The 18,017-nt window shown below is 38.8% G+C and overlaps 1 protein-coding gene across 1 annotated transcript in view; it reads left to right on the top strand.

Moving 5' to 3' along the window:
* Positions 1 to 456: 456 nt before the first annotated feature.
* Positions 457 to 18,017, top strand: part of CAP2 (cyclase associated actin cytoskeleton regulatory protein 2) — a 55,529-nt gene continuing 37,968 nt past the window's right edge. Inside the window, exons 1-2 of the mRNA XM_003204725.4 lie at positions 457 to 581; positions 4,074 to 4,174. Coding sequence (XP_003204773.1) covers positions 458 to 581; positions 4,074 to 4,174 — 225 coding nt within the window. The 5' untranslated portion in view covers position 457. The remainder of the gene's footprint in view (positions 582 to 4,073; positions 4,175 to 18,017) is intronic.

Below are 18,017 nucleotides of genomic sequence, written 5' to 3' on the forward strand. Positions count from 1 at the left end.
TACTACAAAGCCTAGAAGACCCAGGCAGATTTCAGCATGTATTTTTAGAAAAATCAGGAGGTAGACAGTTAAAGGCTGGCTTTTAGTCAAGTTTTAATCAAATCTGTATTTTTGCCCCGGGAACTGACTGATGCAAATCACTGCCGGCATACGTTTCTACCAGTCGCATTTATAAAGATTTCACAAACTGTCCAAATACAGACTGCCCAAAGCTACACCAGCAGTAGTTTGTATCCATTTACAAGGAAAAGCAAAGGCTGAGCACTGATCAGATTCCCTGCTGACACAGAAGTAAGTTATCATTTGTCGGCTGCTTCACTACAGCCGGAATGACAATAGTTACAAAAAGGAGCTTTTACCATAAATGTTGATAAAGCCATAAGATGAGTAGAACACGAGGTAAAGAATGGGCTTTCTCAAAGGGGTCTAATGCTCTTTCCTGGATGACTTTTTTAGAATGGCAGAGAATCATGGCTTGATGGAGAGATTGGAGAAAGCAGTGACTCGACTTGAATCATTATTTTCAGATTCCCAGAGATCTGGTGGAATGGAGTGTGATGCGATGAACGGTGTCAATGGAAGTAAGTCTTTTTTTTTTTAAGGACTACCTCTTTCTGTTATTAGAAATCTAGCTTGTAAGAAGAGCGTGTGTTTGTCGTCTAAGCATGATTATAAACATATATGGCCTAGAAAATTCAATATTAGTTATATCTCTTAAATACGTGGTCCATATTTCAAGCTTTATTGCTCTTTCGATTTTAGCATTTATATTGTTGTAGATAACTCACCAGATAACAACATCTCCTTGAGCCCAGTTAGCAGAAGAAATGAGACGTCCCAAAAATGCACAGCATAAATACTCCTAAAGAAATCAGCAGTATAAACACTGAGTCTATTTTCCAGCTCTCTGAATTTCATGTTGTGCACCATGATTTAATTGATTACTATCCTTAAGCAAATATGAGTTTGTTCATAAGCACTTGCTCACTCAGATCTGCCACACATCCTTGGCCTTACTTTCATCACTCTTGAGCTCTCCTTTCTCAAGTGGATCTCCAAAGCACTAACTGGAAATACATGAAAAAAATACCTGTCCTCCTCATACTGCCAAATCATTTTTTTCCACCCCTTAATTTTTTTTGTTGTTCTTGCAATCTATAGGATAAATAACTTTATAAATGTGACAGTACTGATGTTGATTTAATAGAAGTACCTCTTTCCTTTCCCAGGAGCTGTTTTGTTTTTTTTTTAAACCCAGAATCCCTGCGTATATCCCTGGCTAATCTTCACATCAGTTGCTTTGCACATTCCTTAGCCCTTCCCCACCTTATTCATGGAAGAGCACATCCTGTCATGGGCTTGGTATACAGAATGCTGCAGAAAAAGTAGAAAGTTGCAGGCAGCTCCCTTATTGACAGAAGCAAGTTACTATGTGATGTCAGCTGCTTTGTTGTAACTGTACGCCAGCCCTTATCCAACAACACATGTGGCTACACATGCTATAGGCCTAAATGCCACCAGTTGCTGTGGAGCAGCTGATTGAAAGCAATGTTTCTGTGACAGGAAGGGAGCATCTTCCAGCAGACTTCCAGAGCAGGGGACTTAGCTGGTCAGTGAGCTTCAGTAGTAAAATGTGTACAGTGTGGAGAAAATCCAGACAGCTAGTAAGCCTTAGCAAATAATGGAGAAACGTGACCCATGTACAAGTAAATTGATTGCTACTAAGAAGTCTACATTTTTCAAAAAACATTGGCTTCAATCCTATAATGAAACAATTTGGGTGAGTCTCTACTAACGCAAAGCTTAGAACTGCAGAACCAGGGCTGCTTTTACAAAGGAGATCAATTCACCCCCAAGAAAATCAGCATATCCTTAGCCTACCCTATGAATCGAAGAAAGGTGAAGAGCCTAATCCCCCCCAGGGAAGCAGAGCCTTAAAAAGCCTCAGCAGGTCCTCTGAAGAAACGGACTGACAAGTGTTGTATGAGTGAGATTGTAAACCACACCTGCTGGGAGAAGCAGCAGCAAGAAACTGATAAGAGCAGCACCATGGGGAGCTGCCCAGGCTGAGCTGGCTCACACTGGAACTCAGGAATCAGCTTTTGCCGATGCAGTTAGGACAGACTGTATCCGTCTTTCACTTGGAATGACTGATGTACAAACAGTGCCACAGACATAATTCTGTATGCTCTTGTTACTTTGCAGAGGCTCCCACAAGTCTCCACAACAATTGCAGAGCTGACAGTCTTACAGAACTCTTTTTCTACTTTAAAACAGATGCTCTGCCCAAGAACGTGACATTTTTGAAGTCCCTAGTGGAAATGGAGATACATTGCTTTCTTCTGCTATGCCCTCTCCCCCTAAATGACCATTCCATAACTAGAACTATCACAAAAAAATAAGCTTGAGTTTTTTAATTTAGGGCTTTTTTTTTTTAAACAACAAAATAGTGGGGAACATGAGAGGAATGTACTGTGCTTTTACTTTTTTCCTAAATAGCACTACAACAATGGGATTGCAAACAAATCATTCAATTGCTCTGCACAACTCACAGCACACTCTAGTAAATGCTCCTGGGAGTTAGCTGTATTGAATAGTAAAAAATAGCAGAGTCGCTTTCTAGTTCTGCATAGCACAAATGCCATTTGGTGAACTGCTATTTAAAAGTGTGCTCTAAAGTAAAAGGTTACAATGATTCTCTTGGAGACGCGCACGGATTTCAACAAAGAACATAAATAGGCTTTGGAAAGCATCTCTACAACTAAAACCTTTTGTAGTCTGGGTCATTTGAGGGGTTTACACACAAGCACTGAATATGGAAGAAAGCCCAGAAATTCCTCAGAATTAAAGGTGAGTGACATCAAGAGAACAAAAGCAGCCTTGAAATCCCGCCTAGTTGTCTAACTACATTTTTTTTTAACACAGGCCATTGCAAATTCCCATTACCAAAGCCCTTCTTTTTTTCTGTCGAGGAGCCAGATGACTCTTAGGAACTAAAGAGGGCTTTCAAGATTATGAATTCGGATGCAATAGGTTAAAGCACTCTCTCTGAAGAAAGCCCGGTACCTCTTCAGAGCAGTCTCCAGGCTTTTTTAAGCAGGCAGAGAGGCTGGAAAGAATTTTCACCATATTCTCTCAGATACTACAAATGCCATAAATTCACATATGCGTTGCCCATGCTGGACCTAACGAAAGTTCTGATGCACCAACAAGACAGGAGGATGTGCTAGGGAGGAAGGAGAGGGCTGGAAAACACTGAAGGAAAGAGTTCTTTTGCCATCTTAAAGGATATCACATGAAGTGATTTAGAAAGCCAGTTATGTAAGAAGCTGAGACCCACCTTGATCTTCTGATTGTCCGCTTCATCAGAAAATAGCTCTTTATACTATATAAAACACAATATTTCTGTTTTTCTGGCAGAATATATACCACATAGTCAGAGGGATGTGTCATCTAGAAGATTTGTTTGAGCCTTCTTTCTCCAATGTCTGTTTTTATGGTCACACAACAAAATAAGGAGATTGCAGTGCCACATCTCACTGCCTAAACTGACTGTCAGTAAATTCTAAATGCTGGAAATTTAATGACTTGTTATTAATGGCCCCCAAACAATGCAGAAATCTTCAGGAATGGGTGGATAGTATAAAAACAGTTGTTCAGGACGGTGCAGATTCTTTTTAGGAAGTAATATTTGTTTTTTGTACGGTAATAGAATTTTGCTAAGACAACCATCCTTATTGCACCATTATGCTTTTGAAAGGCTGAGAGATGTTTACTTTAGCACCTGTTAGTTTAATACAAAAGAGGCATCCCACCGTATGCAAAGTAAAATCTCTTTGTGCTCCTTGACAAGTTTTACCAGGAGCAGTATTTTTCCTTTCTAGAAACTAAAAAAAATATATATATATAATGCATCCTTTTTCACTGATTTCACAATCAATGAATACAGCAGAAATTAAGTTACAGCAGTTTCCCCCATTTCTTTGCTATTCCCCCTTCATGTGCTACACAGGAAAGTCCTATACTTTGTTTACTTTATGGACCCATTATAATGGAATGCTCTTCTTCTGTAGGCATAGCTCCATACGTGGAGGCCTTTGATAGGCTGCTGAATGGAAGCGTTGCTGAGTTTCTCAGGTACAGCAAGATTCTTGAAGGTGATGTGAAGACACATGTGAGTATTACTCAAATTTTCTGCCCATAATATAAACGTACAAATTTTGGAAGCTATGTGATCATCTTTGATGGCTGAGCAGAGGAGAATTTTAATGGCAGTTCTCTGAATTATTTGTTCCTGTTAATACTGGCATGACACACTGGGGGCATTTGGTTGAGGAAGGGCTTTTGCATTCATGCGAAGAGACTTCTCTAACACCCAAGATCAAACACTGTAATACACAAAACCTCTAAATATTCTTAGGTGCAAGCAAATTGAATGGTCCTGTTGGCTGCTAAGCTCTTTGCAGGACAGGAACAAACATGATTAAGAACAAGTGGCAGCAACTGAGAAACAACAGGAAGAAAGGTTGGTCAGAGCAGTGGTAACGTCTCATGGATGTGTCATCATACCAATTAACGTAGAGTTTTGATTCTCTTTTTTTTTTATTCTTATCTCTTTGATTTGGAACAACATAGGAAACTAAAAGATGGGTACATCAGACGTTGAAGTGTCTCTTTCTTACCATGTATGTCATAGCAAGAAAGTACAATGGTATTTTCATGATGAAACCAGTTTGCAACCTTGTGATCAGAGTTTGTTTGTTTCATTTTATTTTTTAATTCTGTCTTCTCTAAATTTGTTAGTGATAGAATGAGAAAAATGGGCTCATTTTACTGCAGTTCACAACAGCTTATCTATAGATGTCTTGCCAAGAAATCACACACAGAAGAGATAAGATCACTTTGAGTCTGGTGTGGAGGAGCGTGAAGCTACTGACTTTATCTAGTAGATCCATGCAATCAGGCCTTTCTCCACCTGTGTTAATCGTTCCCCAATTCCTTGCAGCTGCTGCTCCACAAAAAACCCTGTAGCCAGAAAAGCATGTAGTTGTACAGGAAACTGGGATTGAAAGGACATAATAAATACTTTGCAAGACAGCCTGTAACAGTCTGTTCACAGAGCAAGAGCTCTGGGATTTTTCTGTCTGTGCTTTTTCTGTGATATTATATGTTCTCGTTAGCAGGGTAGAGATTCTGACCTAGTTAGGCCTAAAATACTAGAGGGAGTAGGAGATCAGATGATTCTTGAGGATCCTCATGTTTTTAGAAAATGCCAGGCTTCAATTTAATTTGAAAGCCTCTTCACCTTAACAGTTATACTATAAGACACTGTATATGTACTTGGCTCTTAAAATAAATAAGGGAAAAATAACAAGCTGAGAAAAAGAAGTACACCTCTAATTGAACAGGGAATTGATCCCTGGAAAGGATCTGTTCTACCTTTGACCATAAAGATTATAAGGCACCATTATTTTGCAGTTGATTTCTCAACAGTCTAAACCTGTGAATAGCAATAGCCACAGTACTGCACCCCAACACAATAAAAAAGTATGCATTTAACTTTCTAAATGACTGGAACGTTTTTGTAATTTTTTCTTTTTAATTGATGGTATCTGTAAATGTTTAAATCAGTAAGCATATTAATTTACATATTTGACACTTATCACTGATATCACCATATACAAAAATGTTTATAATTTATCTCTCAAGTCTGTGGATAGTCTCCAGCATATTGTTGCTGATGGTGTAATGCAAGCTAAGATACAGAGTGTATGTTAGGACTATTAGATTAGACATAAACAACTTTCCTTTACATAAAGAAATTGGTGATTCTGGTTGCAGCCTATTAAATATTCTGAAATCTTAGATTCTGAATATATAGGATGAAGCAGACTGTGGTTGCCTTATGCTCATACTTATCACAGCAGCAACATCTGTGCTTTACCTTAACAAGTGGAACAAGGAGTATTTTTCTTCTGGGTGTCTTATTATGTGTCCTCAGCATTATACTTGCAGCTGCTGTCTCTGCCACATAATTAGCTGAAGGGAAGATTGTATTTTATTTCAGAAAACACCTGTTGCCTAGAAAACCTCACATACCTGACTCACCAGAATGGTAATATGAGAGAAAGGGAGGCTTTATATTATGCTACAGAAATAAAGGATTTAACATGATGTGTTTTGTGCTGATTGCTGTAAGGATTGTGTGGTTTGTGTTTCTGGTGAAAGGAAGAACACAGCCATAACTAAAATCCGTTGGGGAGCCCAACTCCTATTCTTTCAGCATGCTGAAACAGTCTATTGAAAGCCAACAAAAAAAGAGAGAACTAGCAGCTAGCTCCTGGCTCCATGCAGCACAGTGGATTTCACAAAGATTATTTTATCAAAAAAGCGTTCTGCTTAGACTCAGTCTTGAAAGCAACTTACTTCTCATTCAAATTACAGTATAAGCAATGCTGAATCTCTGAGGTCAACCGCAGTACAGAAACTAGCCACTTAAAAAGACAGAATAGTTAGGTTTTTTACATAGTCTGTTTAAAACAAATTAACCTATGTAAATGCCTAGGATGAGATCCTTTTGCTGTCCTGTCACTACAGCAGAAAGACCTGGTGATTATATGGGTACTTCTGTGGCACGCAAAGTGCCCTACAGGCATATAATTTATGAAGCTGTAGCTAGACACAGAATTATGAAGAACTTGTATTCTGTCCATGTCATAACTACAGATTATGTGAAGTCAGTGGAAGAGTGAATATGGCCAGGATTGCTGCCAACCAGCTGTCCTAGGCCTGACATACCCATGTCTTGAAGGCTGTCACCAGCTATTACAGTTTAGAACAGCCACCCTGAAGCTGATTGATCGTATGTGCCAACATTGGACCATTCTTCTGTCAAAATGAGGGAATTCAAAAGCAGTAGAGGATAGATTGTGGGTCCGCAGTATAGAAAGTGTTCTTATTTCCAGCAGATAGACAGCAGTGGCTGACTGCTAGATCACAAAATGTAGTCCTATCAGTAATTGCCCAGATGCATCCACCACTACAGAAAATGTGCTGAGGATGATGGAGAGCTGCCTGTGGGAGACACGGTCTGTCTTCAGATCGTATCCCAGTGATGAAGCTGGGCACTCACCTCTGATGGGCTCTGTCATGTCACAGCAAAGCAAGCAGGATCTTAGAAGGCCACGAGTAGATTTTTGTGATGAACTTCGTCACATTGTTTTTGTTTATGTGATATTGCAAGTGATGAGATACTTTGGCTTGAATTTGAACAATGTACCAGATGGGACATAGTGATAAGAAGAGAATGTACTAATTCTACAGGAAAAGGACTGATAACATAAAATGTCCATATTATAGTATTTTATGTGATACAGAACAGAGGAGAATTACAGACTTCCTGTCAAACAAATCGACTAATACTTCCTATTTTAATTATTTTATATTTGTAAAAATCTCCTAACCTCCCAACCCCACCACTTCAAAGAACAGATTGCCTAGGGGATTCAGTTATGTTCCTGCTTCTCTCATCCAAGCTATTTAGCCTGGAAAGGAAATCTATAGAAATATTGATATCTTTTTCCTCCTCTCTATCATCAACTTCCAGCTGCTGAAATGCGGCGCTCAGACAGATAACCAGCAACATTGTGGAGCATACATCAGAGTGCCCAGGAATAAAAAGTTTGTTGGTTGCCTTGCTCCTTCCTGGGACAGTTAAGATACGACTCATTTACATGTGCGATACACAAACAAATAGCAGGGGAACAGCAATTTCCAGCATGTTATCCCATCCGCAGGGGCTGTATGCATGCACTGATCTTCTACTATTGTGAGCAGGAGAAGCAGCGTTCACATTACAGAAATTTTATTTGCATGCTTATATTCACAGAGGTTCTCTTTTCTTTATCTATTGTGTGAAAGCCTCTACTCTTTCCAGGCATGGTCCGTGTAAATACAGTCAGGCATCTGAAGGCAAGAGTTATCTTTAATGAGGTATATTTAATGAGTTATCTTTATACTTGCTCTTGGAAAAGCGCAGCTCCAGTCTGGACTGTCAACAAAGTTAAAAAATCATAGCTTTCTCATTTCATCCAAAAAGTAGTTACTACACATGAAATAGCCACATCTTGTCTTTTCTTGTGAGTGATGTTGATGAGTTACTCAATGACTCTCATAGCTTGAACTTTGAACAGGATGTGCTGTCTCTGGTACACCAAAAAACACTTCTGCACTTCATATTACCTAATCAAAGCACAGACTATCAAACCCATTATCTGGCTGATTCCTCATTAACAAGCAATTTGCTTACAGGGCAACAGAATGCACAAGTGTACTCTCGTGTTGTTCTTTTGTGCCCAGAGGCTGTGCGGTTTTAGGCATTGTGTTGAAAGTTGAATTAGAGCTCAGAGAAGAGGATGATGTCAACATGCCCAAAGAGAAGCTTGCTGTCACGCTGCCTTTGCATTTCTATGAGGGGTATTTTCTGGTGGATGAAATAAACACCAAGCCAAGTAGCTACCACAGGACTGGGAAAAATAGAATAATGAAGAAAAAAAAAGAATAAAGACAAGTATTTTTATACATCAACAAAACAGCTGAAAGAAAGAAACTAAACATAGAAATCTGTACTGCCATCCACTAAAATAAAAAACAAACAAAAGTACAAAACCAAATAATCAGCGATGAAAAAACAAACTTGGGATTATTAGCAACTATTGGCAATATTAAAGTTGATTTTTAATGATATTGCAATCATATTTCTCACCCTGCGTGTGTACAACAAGATAGTTCATAGTATAAGCTATGAAAAATGTTTGCTTAAATATGAAATACAGTATACACAATGAAGCCAAATGGCTAATCCAGAGCAATTACCATTTTTAGGTGCTTTACAACTTTTGATTTGTCTGCTCCAAAGGGATGACTTCATTTCTAGACTAAGGATTGGATCTGGTTTACAAAATAAGCAGGATTTACTGGGTCAGGTGAAGGCATGGTTACACTTGACTAACTGTAAGACACCTGGTTGGCAAGAAGAATGGCTCTGAAACATGAATAACCTGGCCTGCTTTGTCCAAATCAACAATCCCTGAAAGACTGGGAGTTTTTCTGTTAATTTTGATGAAAACTGGATCAAGCTCACAGTTTCTCAGTAATGTCATTGTACTAAACGCAACCTGCTTTTTCTCTTATTTAAAAAGGCAAGGAGGAGAGTCTAGCAGACCATACTGAAGAGCACATGACACGGTGGCCAGTACTGGGCAATTAGTGTATTGCTGGCGTGAGAAACAGCACCTGCAAATTCAGGGTAATAGTGGTTGGAATATACAATGAAGATGTTCCATTCAGTATTCCCTCAGTCAGAAACATAAGAAAACATTAACTCTCAATGCTGTCAAACAGTTTTCATAGCCTGTTTTCATGGAGCTTGCTTCTTTGCATATGGAGTAGTTCCCGACTAAATTCAAATATGTTTGTTTCATAGTGGAATTGATCAGGGGACATTTCTTGGATTAGAGTCTAATACCCCTAAAGCAGAAATTATGTCTGTGTGTGGTTTTCCAGTAAAATAAGACTGATTTCAAAAGGATGCCTGAAAAATGGTATCGGAAAGATTTGTGTGGGAAGTCTTAGAAGCAGTGGGAAATGAAATTAAAACTCCATCATGTTTCTCCAGCCGTTTTAAGTCTCTAAGTCAGAACTGATTATATGCTCTAGCTCATGGTAATTTTATTATCCTCTAAAATGTTTTCATTGAAGCCCTTTAAGAGCAAATTTGAATCTTCTGACATGAACACTGTTTTTCTTGGTGCTTTTCTATGGATTCATTACAAGTAGACTGCAGACCTAGAGGCAGAAGTGCCCCACAAGTTGAAGAACATTGCAGCAATTTAACCAAAAACCATAAGGTAATGAAGTTACTAAATTAGTTAGCCAAATGACAGGTAGTTTTTCTGTGAGGACCAGCTGCAAACACAGTGTGGCTGCTTCTCAGTGAGCCTGTTGCAAAGTCATGGGGTAGGACAGATCTTAGAGGAAGGACTTGAGACATGGAGATGGCAGAGACCCAAGGCCCATGAGGGAGTTGTCAGAAGCCTTGATAAGATTTCAAATTTCAGTCTTTTACTGTTCTGATTAAAAGCAATACGGGCTTGGGAAGACATAGGTGACAGTCATCTTTAGTTAGTCCTCTGAAAAGTGAGGTCTGGGCTTCTTACAAGAGTAATTTGCAGTGAATCACTCACAAATCAGACCGTATTGATCCATCAGGAAAACTGAGACAGAGAAGCAGAGAGACAACATTCCTGTTTTCATCATCAGGATGAACTTCTTGTGACTGAAAACTCTTTCTTTATTGACACCAGTGCTCATGGTTCTTATTGCTATAGGAGGAACTACAACTTCAAATTGAAGCTGTAACACAATGTAAGCTCATTTATTTCAAGCTGCAGAATACGCATCAATCGATGTTTGAGTTTTTTGAACTTTTTTCTTTTTTGGGTACCATACTGTGACACTTATCTCCTGTGCTTGATTAACGTCATTTGTTGCTATAGGCTATGAGCAAGCCTTTTGTAATGTTCAGTCTCATTCTTTCTGAAAAGCACATGCATGCTCTCCTCACTCATCCTGCCTCCCCATCCCTGCCCTGCTTTTATTTTGTTAGTTGGTGGTTGCAAATGTTTTGAGTGTATAGAACTGCTAGGACTGGAAAGTGAGAAGGCTGTTCATTGTAGTCAGCAAAAAAAAACAAACAATGAGCTCAGAATCTGGCTCTTCAGACAGTTTCTAGCAAAAAGGAGTTCAGTGAATAATGAAAATTAAGCCACAAGGGAAACCAATGTGCAGTTTCAGTGTTGTTTTTAATAAGCTGAGAATACTGTCAGGAATGATGAGGATAGAATGTGGCTACAAATATGTATTGCCTCTTTATCCAGTTTGATTTGTATGATCCATATAGCAAGATTTCTGGATGTTAAAGAGTCCATCAGAGGAGATTAAAACATGTCACTGCCACTGCTCACTTCCATTAGTCTCTTGACATCCATAAGTTGATGTATTTCTATAATTAATCTGAATTGCAAAACAGTTCAGTTATTTGCTTTTTTTTGTCTCAGGTATTTAACTGTGTTTTATTCCAGAGCTCAGAGCAATGAAAGATTGATTTGGAAACAAGGGAGATCTTTGAGGCTGAAATGTTTCTTTTTTGTTGCTTCAATACATATTCTGTTCAAAGAACAACATTTTTGCAGTCTTACTTTTCAATCACATCAACATGCATGTAGATGCATCTTTCCTTTCAGAGAGCCTGAGATCCAGCCTCCAAGACTGGATAAATATACCTGGACTTTCGATGTCACAGAATCATAGAATCACAGAATCATTTGAGTTGGAAGTGGTGTTTAAAGGTCAAAGATCATCCAGTCCAACTCCCCTGCAATAGGGACACCTACAGCTACATCAGGTTGCTCTGATCCCTGTCCAGCCTGATCTTGAATGTCTTCAGAGATGGGGCATCCACTGCCTCTCTGGGCAAACTGTTCCAGTGCTTCACTACCCTTATCATACATTTCTTACATCCAGTCTAAATCTTGCCTCGTTTAGTTTGAAACCATTTCCCCTTGACCTATCAAGGACCATTTCCCCTTGTCCTATCTTCACCCTTCTAAGGAGTTTATCTCCTTCTTTCCTTATAGCCCCACTTTAGATACTGGAAGGCCACTCTTGGGTCTCCTGGAGCCTTCTCTTCTCTGGGCTGAACAGCTCTCTCAGCCTGTCCTTATAGGGAAGGTGTTCCAACCCTTGGATTTTTTTGTGGCTCTCCTTTGGATGTGCTCCAACAGGTCCTTGTCCCTCCTGTACTGAGGACTCCATGCCTGGATGCTGTACGCTGGATGAGGCCTCACCAGCACAGAGTAGAAGGGCAGGATCACCTCCCTCAACCTGCTGGCCATGCTTCTTTTGATGCAGCCCAGGATATGGTTGGCTTTCTGGGCTGCAAGGGCACATTACTGGCACATGTCTAGCTTGCCATCCACCAGTACCCTCAAAGTTGGTCAGGGAGGACTTGCCCTTTGTGAAACGATGCTGGTTGTCTCTTATCACCTCCTTGTCTTCAGTGTGTTTTAGCATAGCTTCCAAGAGGCTCTATCTGTTTCATGATTTTCCCTGACATAGAGGTGAGGCTGACAGTTCAATCAAATCAGCAATCAGATATTGCTGAGATTGACTTGGCGACGACAGCAGCCAATTCTCTAGGACCTGGGGATGCATTCTGTCGGGATCCATGAACTTATGAATATTCAGGTTCCTCAGGTGGTCGCTCACTTGATCTTCACTTACAGTGAGAGGGACATTTCTTCCCCAGTCCCACTTTCTGACCCATCTGCACAAGGGATGTGTGAAGAGCAGTTGCAAGTGAAAACTGAGGCAAAAAGTTGCTGAGTAGCTCAGCCTTCTCCTTGTCCATTGTTACCAGACTGCCTGTAATGCTCACTAGGGAAGGTCTTCAACTCTTTTATGGTTGATGTACCTGTTGGAGACTTTCTTGTTCTTCTTTGCACCCCTTTCCAGTTCCAGTTTGGCTGTATCAGAAAACCTCAGTGGCAAAGTAGCCTATCAGTGAAATAACCAGGGTTCCAGCAGCCAATGCAGGCAAAAGCACATTTCTGCAGAGGCCTGCAGATTGCTGGGACCTCAGCTGTTGTCAGCTTTATGGTTTCTGTCCCTTACAGAAAATGTAGAATTACCTTTACTCAGGGAAATGAGGTTTCTCCTCAACACACGCAGTGAGGTCCTACAAGAATTCTGAACTCGGACTTCAACAGGAAAAAAAAGGAACCTGAATTTTAAAAAATGGTTGACCCTGATAATAGTCAATTTTGGAATTCATCTATTTGGTACATACTATATGGTTTCTATTGATTTCAGGAAGTAATACATGTTTTCTGACATACAGAGTGCAGCTCCAAATAAAAGCAGAAACTAGAAGCTTTGGGAGTCTGTGAGACTTGAATGTACCGTGATTTCTGTTCTTTAATCAAGTCCTGGAGTGAGTTGGTCTTTCTTTCCCATCTGTCTTTGAGAAACAAACTTGCTTTTGCACGGTAGTCTGGATGTGAAGCTATAAGAGCTGTTTCTTCAAAGATTGTGGCTAACTTCTGTAAATGTGTGTGCAGGTTGGGGTGCTTTCTCTCTGCCCTCCCTGGTTAAAAAGAAAATTACAATTTTGGGATGGCACATCCTTTGATGTGATACAAAGAATATTCTCATAATATCATTAATTAATTAATTCTCTTTGGAAAATTGCATCATTTTCTGAGTGGTCATTCTCTTATAGTGTTAGCCTTTCAACTCAGGACTTCTGGAGGCAATTTGAAGGCAGGTCAAAATCAACTGATCACTGGCTGCTGCTTCACATATTCTATATCTCATGAAATATACTGTGACTGTCTTTAGTTATTAAAATCTCAAATCAGCAATGCTGGCCTAGTAAGGACTGTAGTGATGTCTCCTCCGTATTGTAAAGAATCCATTTGTTATTTTTTATATTTGTTCTTAAAATATCTGGATGTTTTTATCAGCTGGTTTTGCTTTTTTTGTTGTAGTTGTTTGGTTATTTTTAATGATGATCAGTATTTATGTATTATAAAGGCAGAACATGTCAACACAAGTTCTTCACAGCTGAGAATCAGTGTTGGGAATGTCCAGATAAGCCCCAGAGGCTGGAAGATCACAGATTGCAATGTGCCAGTACTGTCTTTTACTTCCACTGGCGTAGAGTCCTTTAAATGCAGATCCTGAACTATACACAATGCAATGAGGTAGATTTGAAATCTAGATTTGAAATCTTTAGCAGGTAACTGGCTCCTTGCAGAAGATAGCAGATTGCCATGTTAGTGGCAAACTTGAATTCTTGAAAATCTTCAAAGTAAAGGTATTGAAAGCAAACAAACAAACAAACAAAAACTCTAGTCTGTAAATAGATCACAACTCCAGTAATGTCTGGACTAATTCTTGCACACAGTTCTCAGTACTTTCCTATACTGAATCTTCAACCATCAGTACTCTACATTTGTTTTCAGAACTTCCCTATAAGAGCTGAAAGGAGCAGAGGTCATGAGAGATTTTTGGCTATTTGCAAGGAGATTCATGGAGAACTGAAGAATCTGGAAGTGAAAAATGCAGTTAGAAAGCATCAACTAGTTCAGATTTGGTCTGGTATTGCTCTTCTTCTCTAGTGGTTGGGGGATATTAGAGATGTTTTGGAAGAATATGATCTACTTTTTCGCTCGGCAGTAGTTAGTAGCCTTAGTGGCCCTCCAGCCAAATATTTATCTGTTTGAAATGACAGATGAAGAAAATAATTGACTACTTCTGCTATGCAAATTAATAAAGAATTATTTAACAAAGCTGGCATTTTAGTGACATTCTTCAGGTTTTAAAATTAACAGTCCCTTAAGCTCAATAAGCCCTGTTCACATCACTCAAAACTGGTAGAGCATAAATTCTAGAACACTGGAGCAAATTTTATAGTGCAAAAGAGACTGTATATTCTTTCTCTAGGGCAATATTTTTGTAATTTGTGTAAAAGAAGTTGATGTAGCTTTAAGTTCTCCTTTGCTCCCCTGCATCTATACAGTTCATGTAATACAGACAACTAAAACGACAGGTGAGTAAAGATTTGTGCCGAACAATTACTATCTGTCTTAGGTCATTAGCTTCACTGGAAGTAAGAGCTGTAAGAGCTCTGAGTATTTTAAATCACAGTCAAGCTATCTGAAAGGTAAAATTGGTGAACTTAGTTACAGATGTTTCTCTGAAACAACAAATAAATAACTTTGGCTAGCACTGTGCACAGTTAAATGACAGTGTTTAAGACACCAATAGATATAAACTGCTAGAAAGACCAGCCCTGTTCTAACCTTAGATTGGTACTGGACAGGCAGAAGCAATGCTGAGAAATATTAGCAAAAATTACCTAATATAGACATAGCTATGGAGACTGAAAAACACTATAAAAATACAGGACAGCTGATTAGTGGTAGCCAAATTTATCTGTAACTGAAAATAGAAAAGAAAACATCTGGGGTGCAGTCTGGCTCCATCAAAATCAGTGGCAAATTTCCCACTGACTTCAATTTTGACCACAATTTCAACCCTGTTTTCTGCATATACCAGTAAGAGAAAAGTGATAGGTTTTTTTCTTTCTTCTCTTTTCCCGTATCAAGTGCATTGCTTGGAGAACTGCCACTAACTTCAGCATTTGGCTCAATTCTAAAAAGAAATCTATATCAGCCAATTAACCATACAAAACAAATTGTATCTCTTCAGCTGGCCTGGGAAGTTTCTATGGCAGCCCCATACTTAATCTAAACACCATTCTTTTTCCATTTCTTGTTTCTCCATTTAAGCCACCAGCCACTTCTCCACTTCACTTTGTAGAGGCTCTTGAAAGCAGAATGTAGAAGATGAACTCTTTCTCCTTCTCTGGCAGTATTGTTCCCTTCACAGAAAGATTGGGTATTAGCCCATGAGACTGAAGTTCCATCTGTAGTTGCTATTTGCCAACAGTCATTGTGTCTTTTGCTAGACCAAAAGGACCTCAAATGATTGCTGCAAAACCTGTGATTAAAACTCTGGGCCACTAACTAAATCCTCACTCTCTTTTGCAATGTCCTCTTTAATATTTTGTTTCAGAACAAAGTTATTGTGGGTATTTTCAAAATCCAAAATGTACATCTATCTGTATTTTGATTTGCAAATTATCACTGTTAATGTCCGAGTGTATATATATGCAGATGTGTATTATTTTCCAAATACAGAAGTTCAGTGAATTCTGGTATTTACATTATGCTTTTTAGTGCTATGACTAAGGAAATACATTATTAAATATAATCACACCTGTCAATTTATATTATTGGGTCAATAGATTAATTTTATTGACTGAATTTCATTAGGAAATCTTTTGTTTCTCTTATTTCTATTTTATTTTACTATTTTTTTTCCAAAAACTGAATTTACTCATAACAAGATGAATGCATGTGCTTGTCTTCCTCTTGTAGGCTGCCAAACTGTTGTTACATAAATAATATTTGTATTCATTAGTGCTTGGATACCAGTATGATGGGCAACTTAGATTGAATAAGATGTTTAAAATAAGAAAGAGATATCTTAAGGACAAATGATTCCTCCATTAATTTCTGCAGGCTTAACTGTGAAGAGGTCTGCCTATGCTCTTACTGTGACGTTGGTGGAGAGGCCAGTCCCTGTAGTCAGACACAGATTTCAACAGGAATGGAACTGGGCTGACATGTCAGAATTCTTCACTTCCAGTCACAGTAACCACCTAAGGCAGCTATGAAGCACACCTTAGGTAGAGGATTAAGACAGCTTCTTCTACAATTTACTGTTTGGGAAACTGAGGAGAATGGCATGCAGGCAGTCTGGGCATTCGAGCCCAAAGTCACAGCCATCTCCTCCAGCCTTTAGCGGAATAGAAAATATTCTGAAGAACTTGCTTCCTTCAAAATGTTTGCCTCAGCTGCAGAATCTATCTGATGATTGCTATATCAGTACATAATCCCAAGAATGCCAAAAGGATTAGCCAAAGTTTTGAGATATCATCTATCTGCTGTTCCAAAATATCCCATTTTTATCTGCAGAAAAATGTGTGCAAGTTTGTGTTCTAGTCTCTCTGATAAATTTACTCACAATCTCCATACATTTTTGACACTCAGTCTTCATTACTATCATTCATTATAACTGAAAGAATCTCAGTTGATTTATTCTGTGCCAATCTTTTGGCTGAGCAGCACAAGCTGTTGAGAAAAATCCCTCCGATCCATTTTCACTTACTAGACTTCAGTGGATATGGAGGTCAAATGAAAGAGTCAGTTCCACATTAAAAAGTGCTTCTGCTTGGTTACACAGCCGGCTTGCTAAAAAGAAGGAAGAAGGAAGGAGCAACGAAGTGTCACATTTCAAATACTGAAAGAATTGAGGTGGTGATAAACCGAACCAATGCATTCTTAATGAGAAGAAGGTCTTCTAATACTTTGGTAGGATGCATGGAAAGAAATACTGCATGTTTGGAAACATTCAACTCAGAAACCCATTTTTAATGCTGCTAGAGAAAGAAGGAAGTGTCTGTTGCAGAAGTCTTGTGAAATTGGGCTCGTAAAAATTCAAAATCTGTGTTAGCACAATCCTTTGATTAAGATTTAATTTCAAAGGTAAGTGCTTTTCCCCCTATACAGCTAAAAGCCTATGGGGCTGGATAATCTCAGGGATATGGTATCACCAGTCCATAGGAGTCCACTGACCACTGAATGTTTCCAATGTCCTACAGTAAGTAAGGGATAATAAAAATAATGTGGAAAGCTAGAGCATCAGCAGAAAAGAAGTGAAAAATCAGGCACAAAAACAGTTGTTAACGTCATACTCTGAGGGGAGAAAGAAGTTCTACTCAGTCTACATGTGTAAGTGGGAACCCAAAAGTATGGATTTAATGCAGTATTTAAAAAAAAAAAAAAGCCAGACTTTTTATTTTCAAAGTCTTGTTTTGTAATCTATCAGCATTCAAAGTTCTGTCTTAAAATAATGTTGGCTCTTTGTAGGAATTTGGAAGAACCCTTCTGAACTTCACTCTCTGGGTTAGCTGAAATCTGAAGATGAGACTATGTTTGTGACCCAGTTTACAGACCTGTGACCAGAGCTCTTCTTCCTTTGATATTTACCTTCTGTATGAGAAAGAATCATCATATTCCTTACCCACTGTGCTACTAAGCACAAATGAAACTTTATGAAAATGTATCTATGTAAGACAGCTACTCCATTACTCTAAATATCCAAATAGTTTTTTTCTACATCAGTTCTAATTTAAGCTCATCTTTCTTTAATAAAAATGACTAGTGATTTACAGAGAATTCCAGAGAGGTTCTTACAGTGTCCTCTCCAATGGACTTCTGTAACTCTACCATAAATTGTTTTGTCACATCAGCTGTAGAACTGCATAT

This window comes from Meleagris gallopavo, chromosome 3 (genome assembly GCF_000146605.3).
Source record: "Meleagris gallopavo isolate NT-WF06-2002-E0010 breed Aviagen turkey brand Nicholas breeding stock chromosome 3, Turkey_5.1, whole genome shotgun sequence".
NCBI classification, from domain to species: domain Eukaryota; kingdom Metazoa; phylum Chordata; class Aves; order Galliformes; family Phasianidae; genus Meleagris; species Meleagris gallopavo.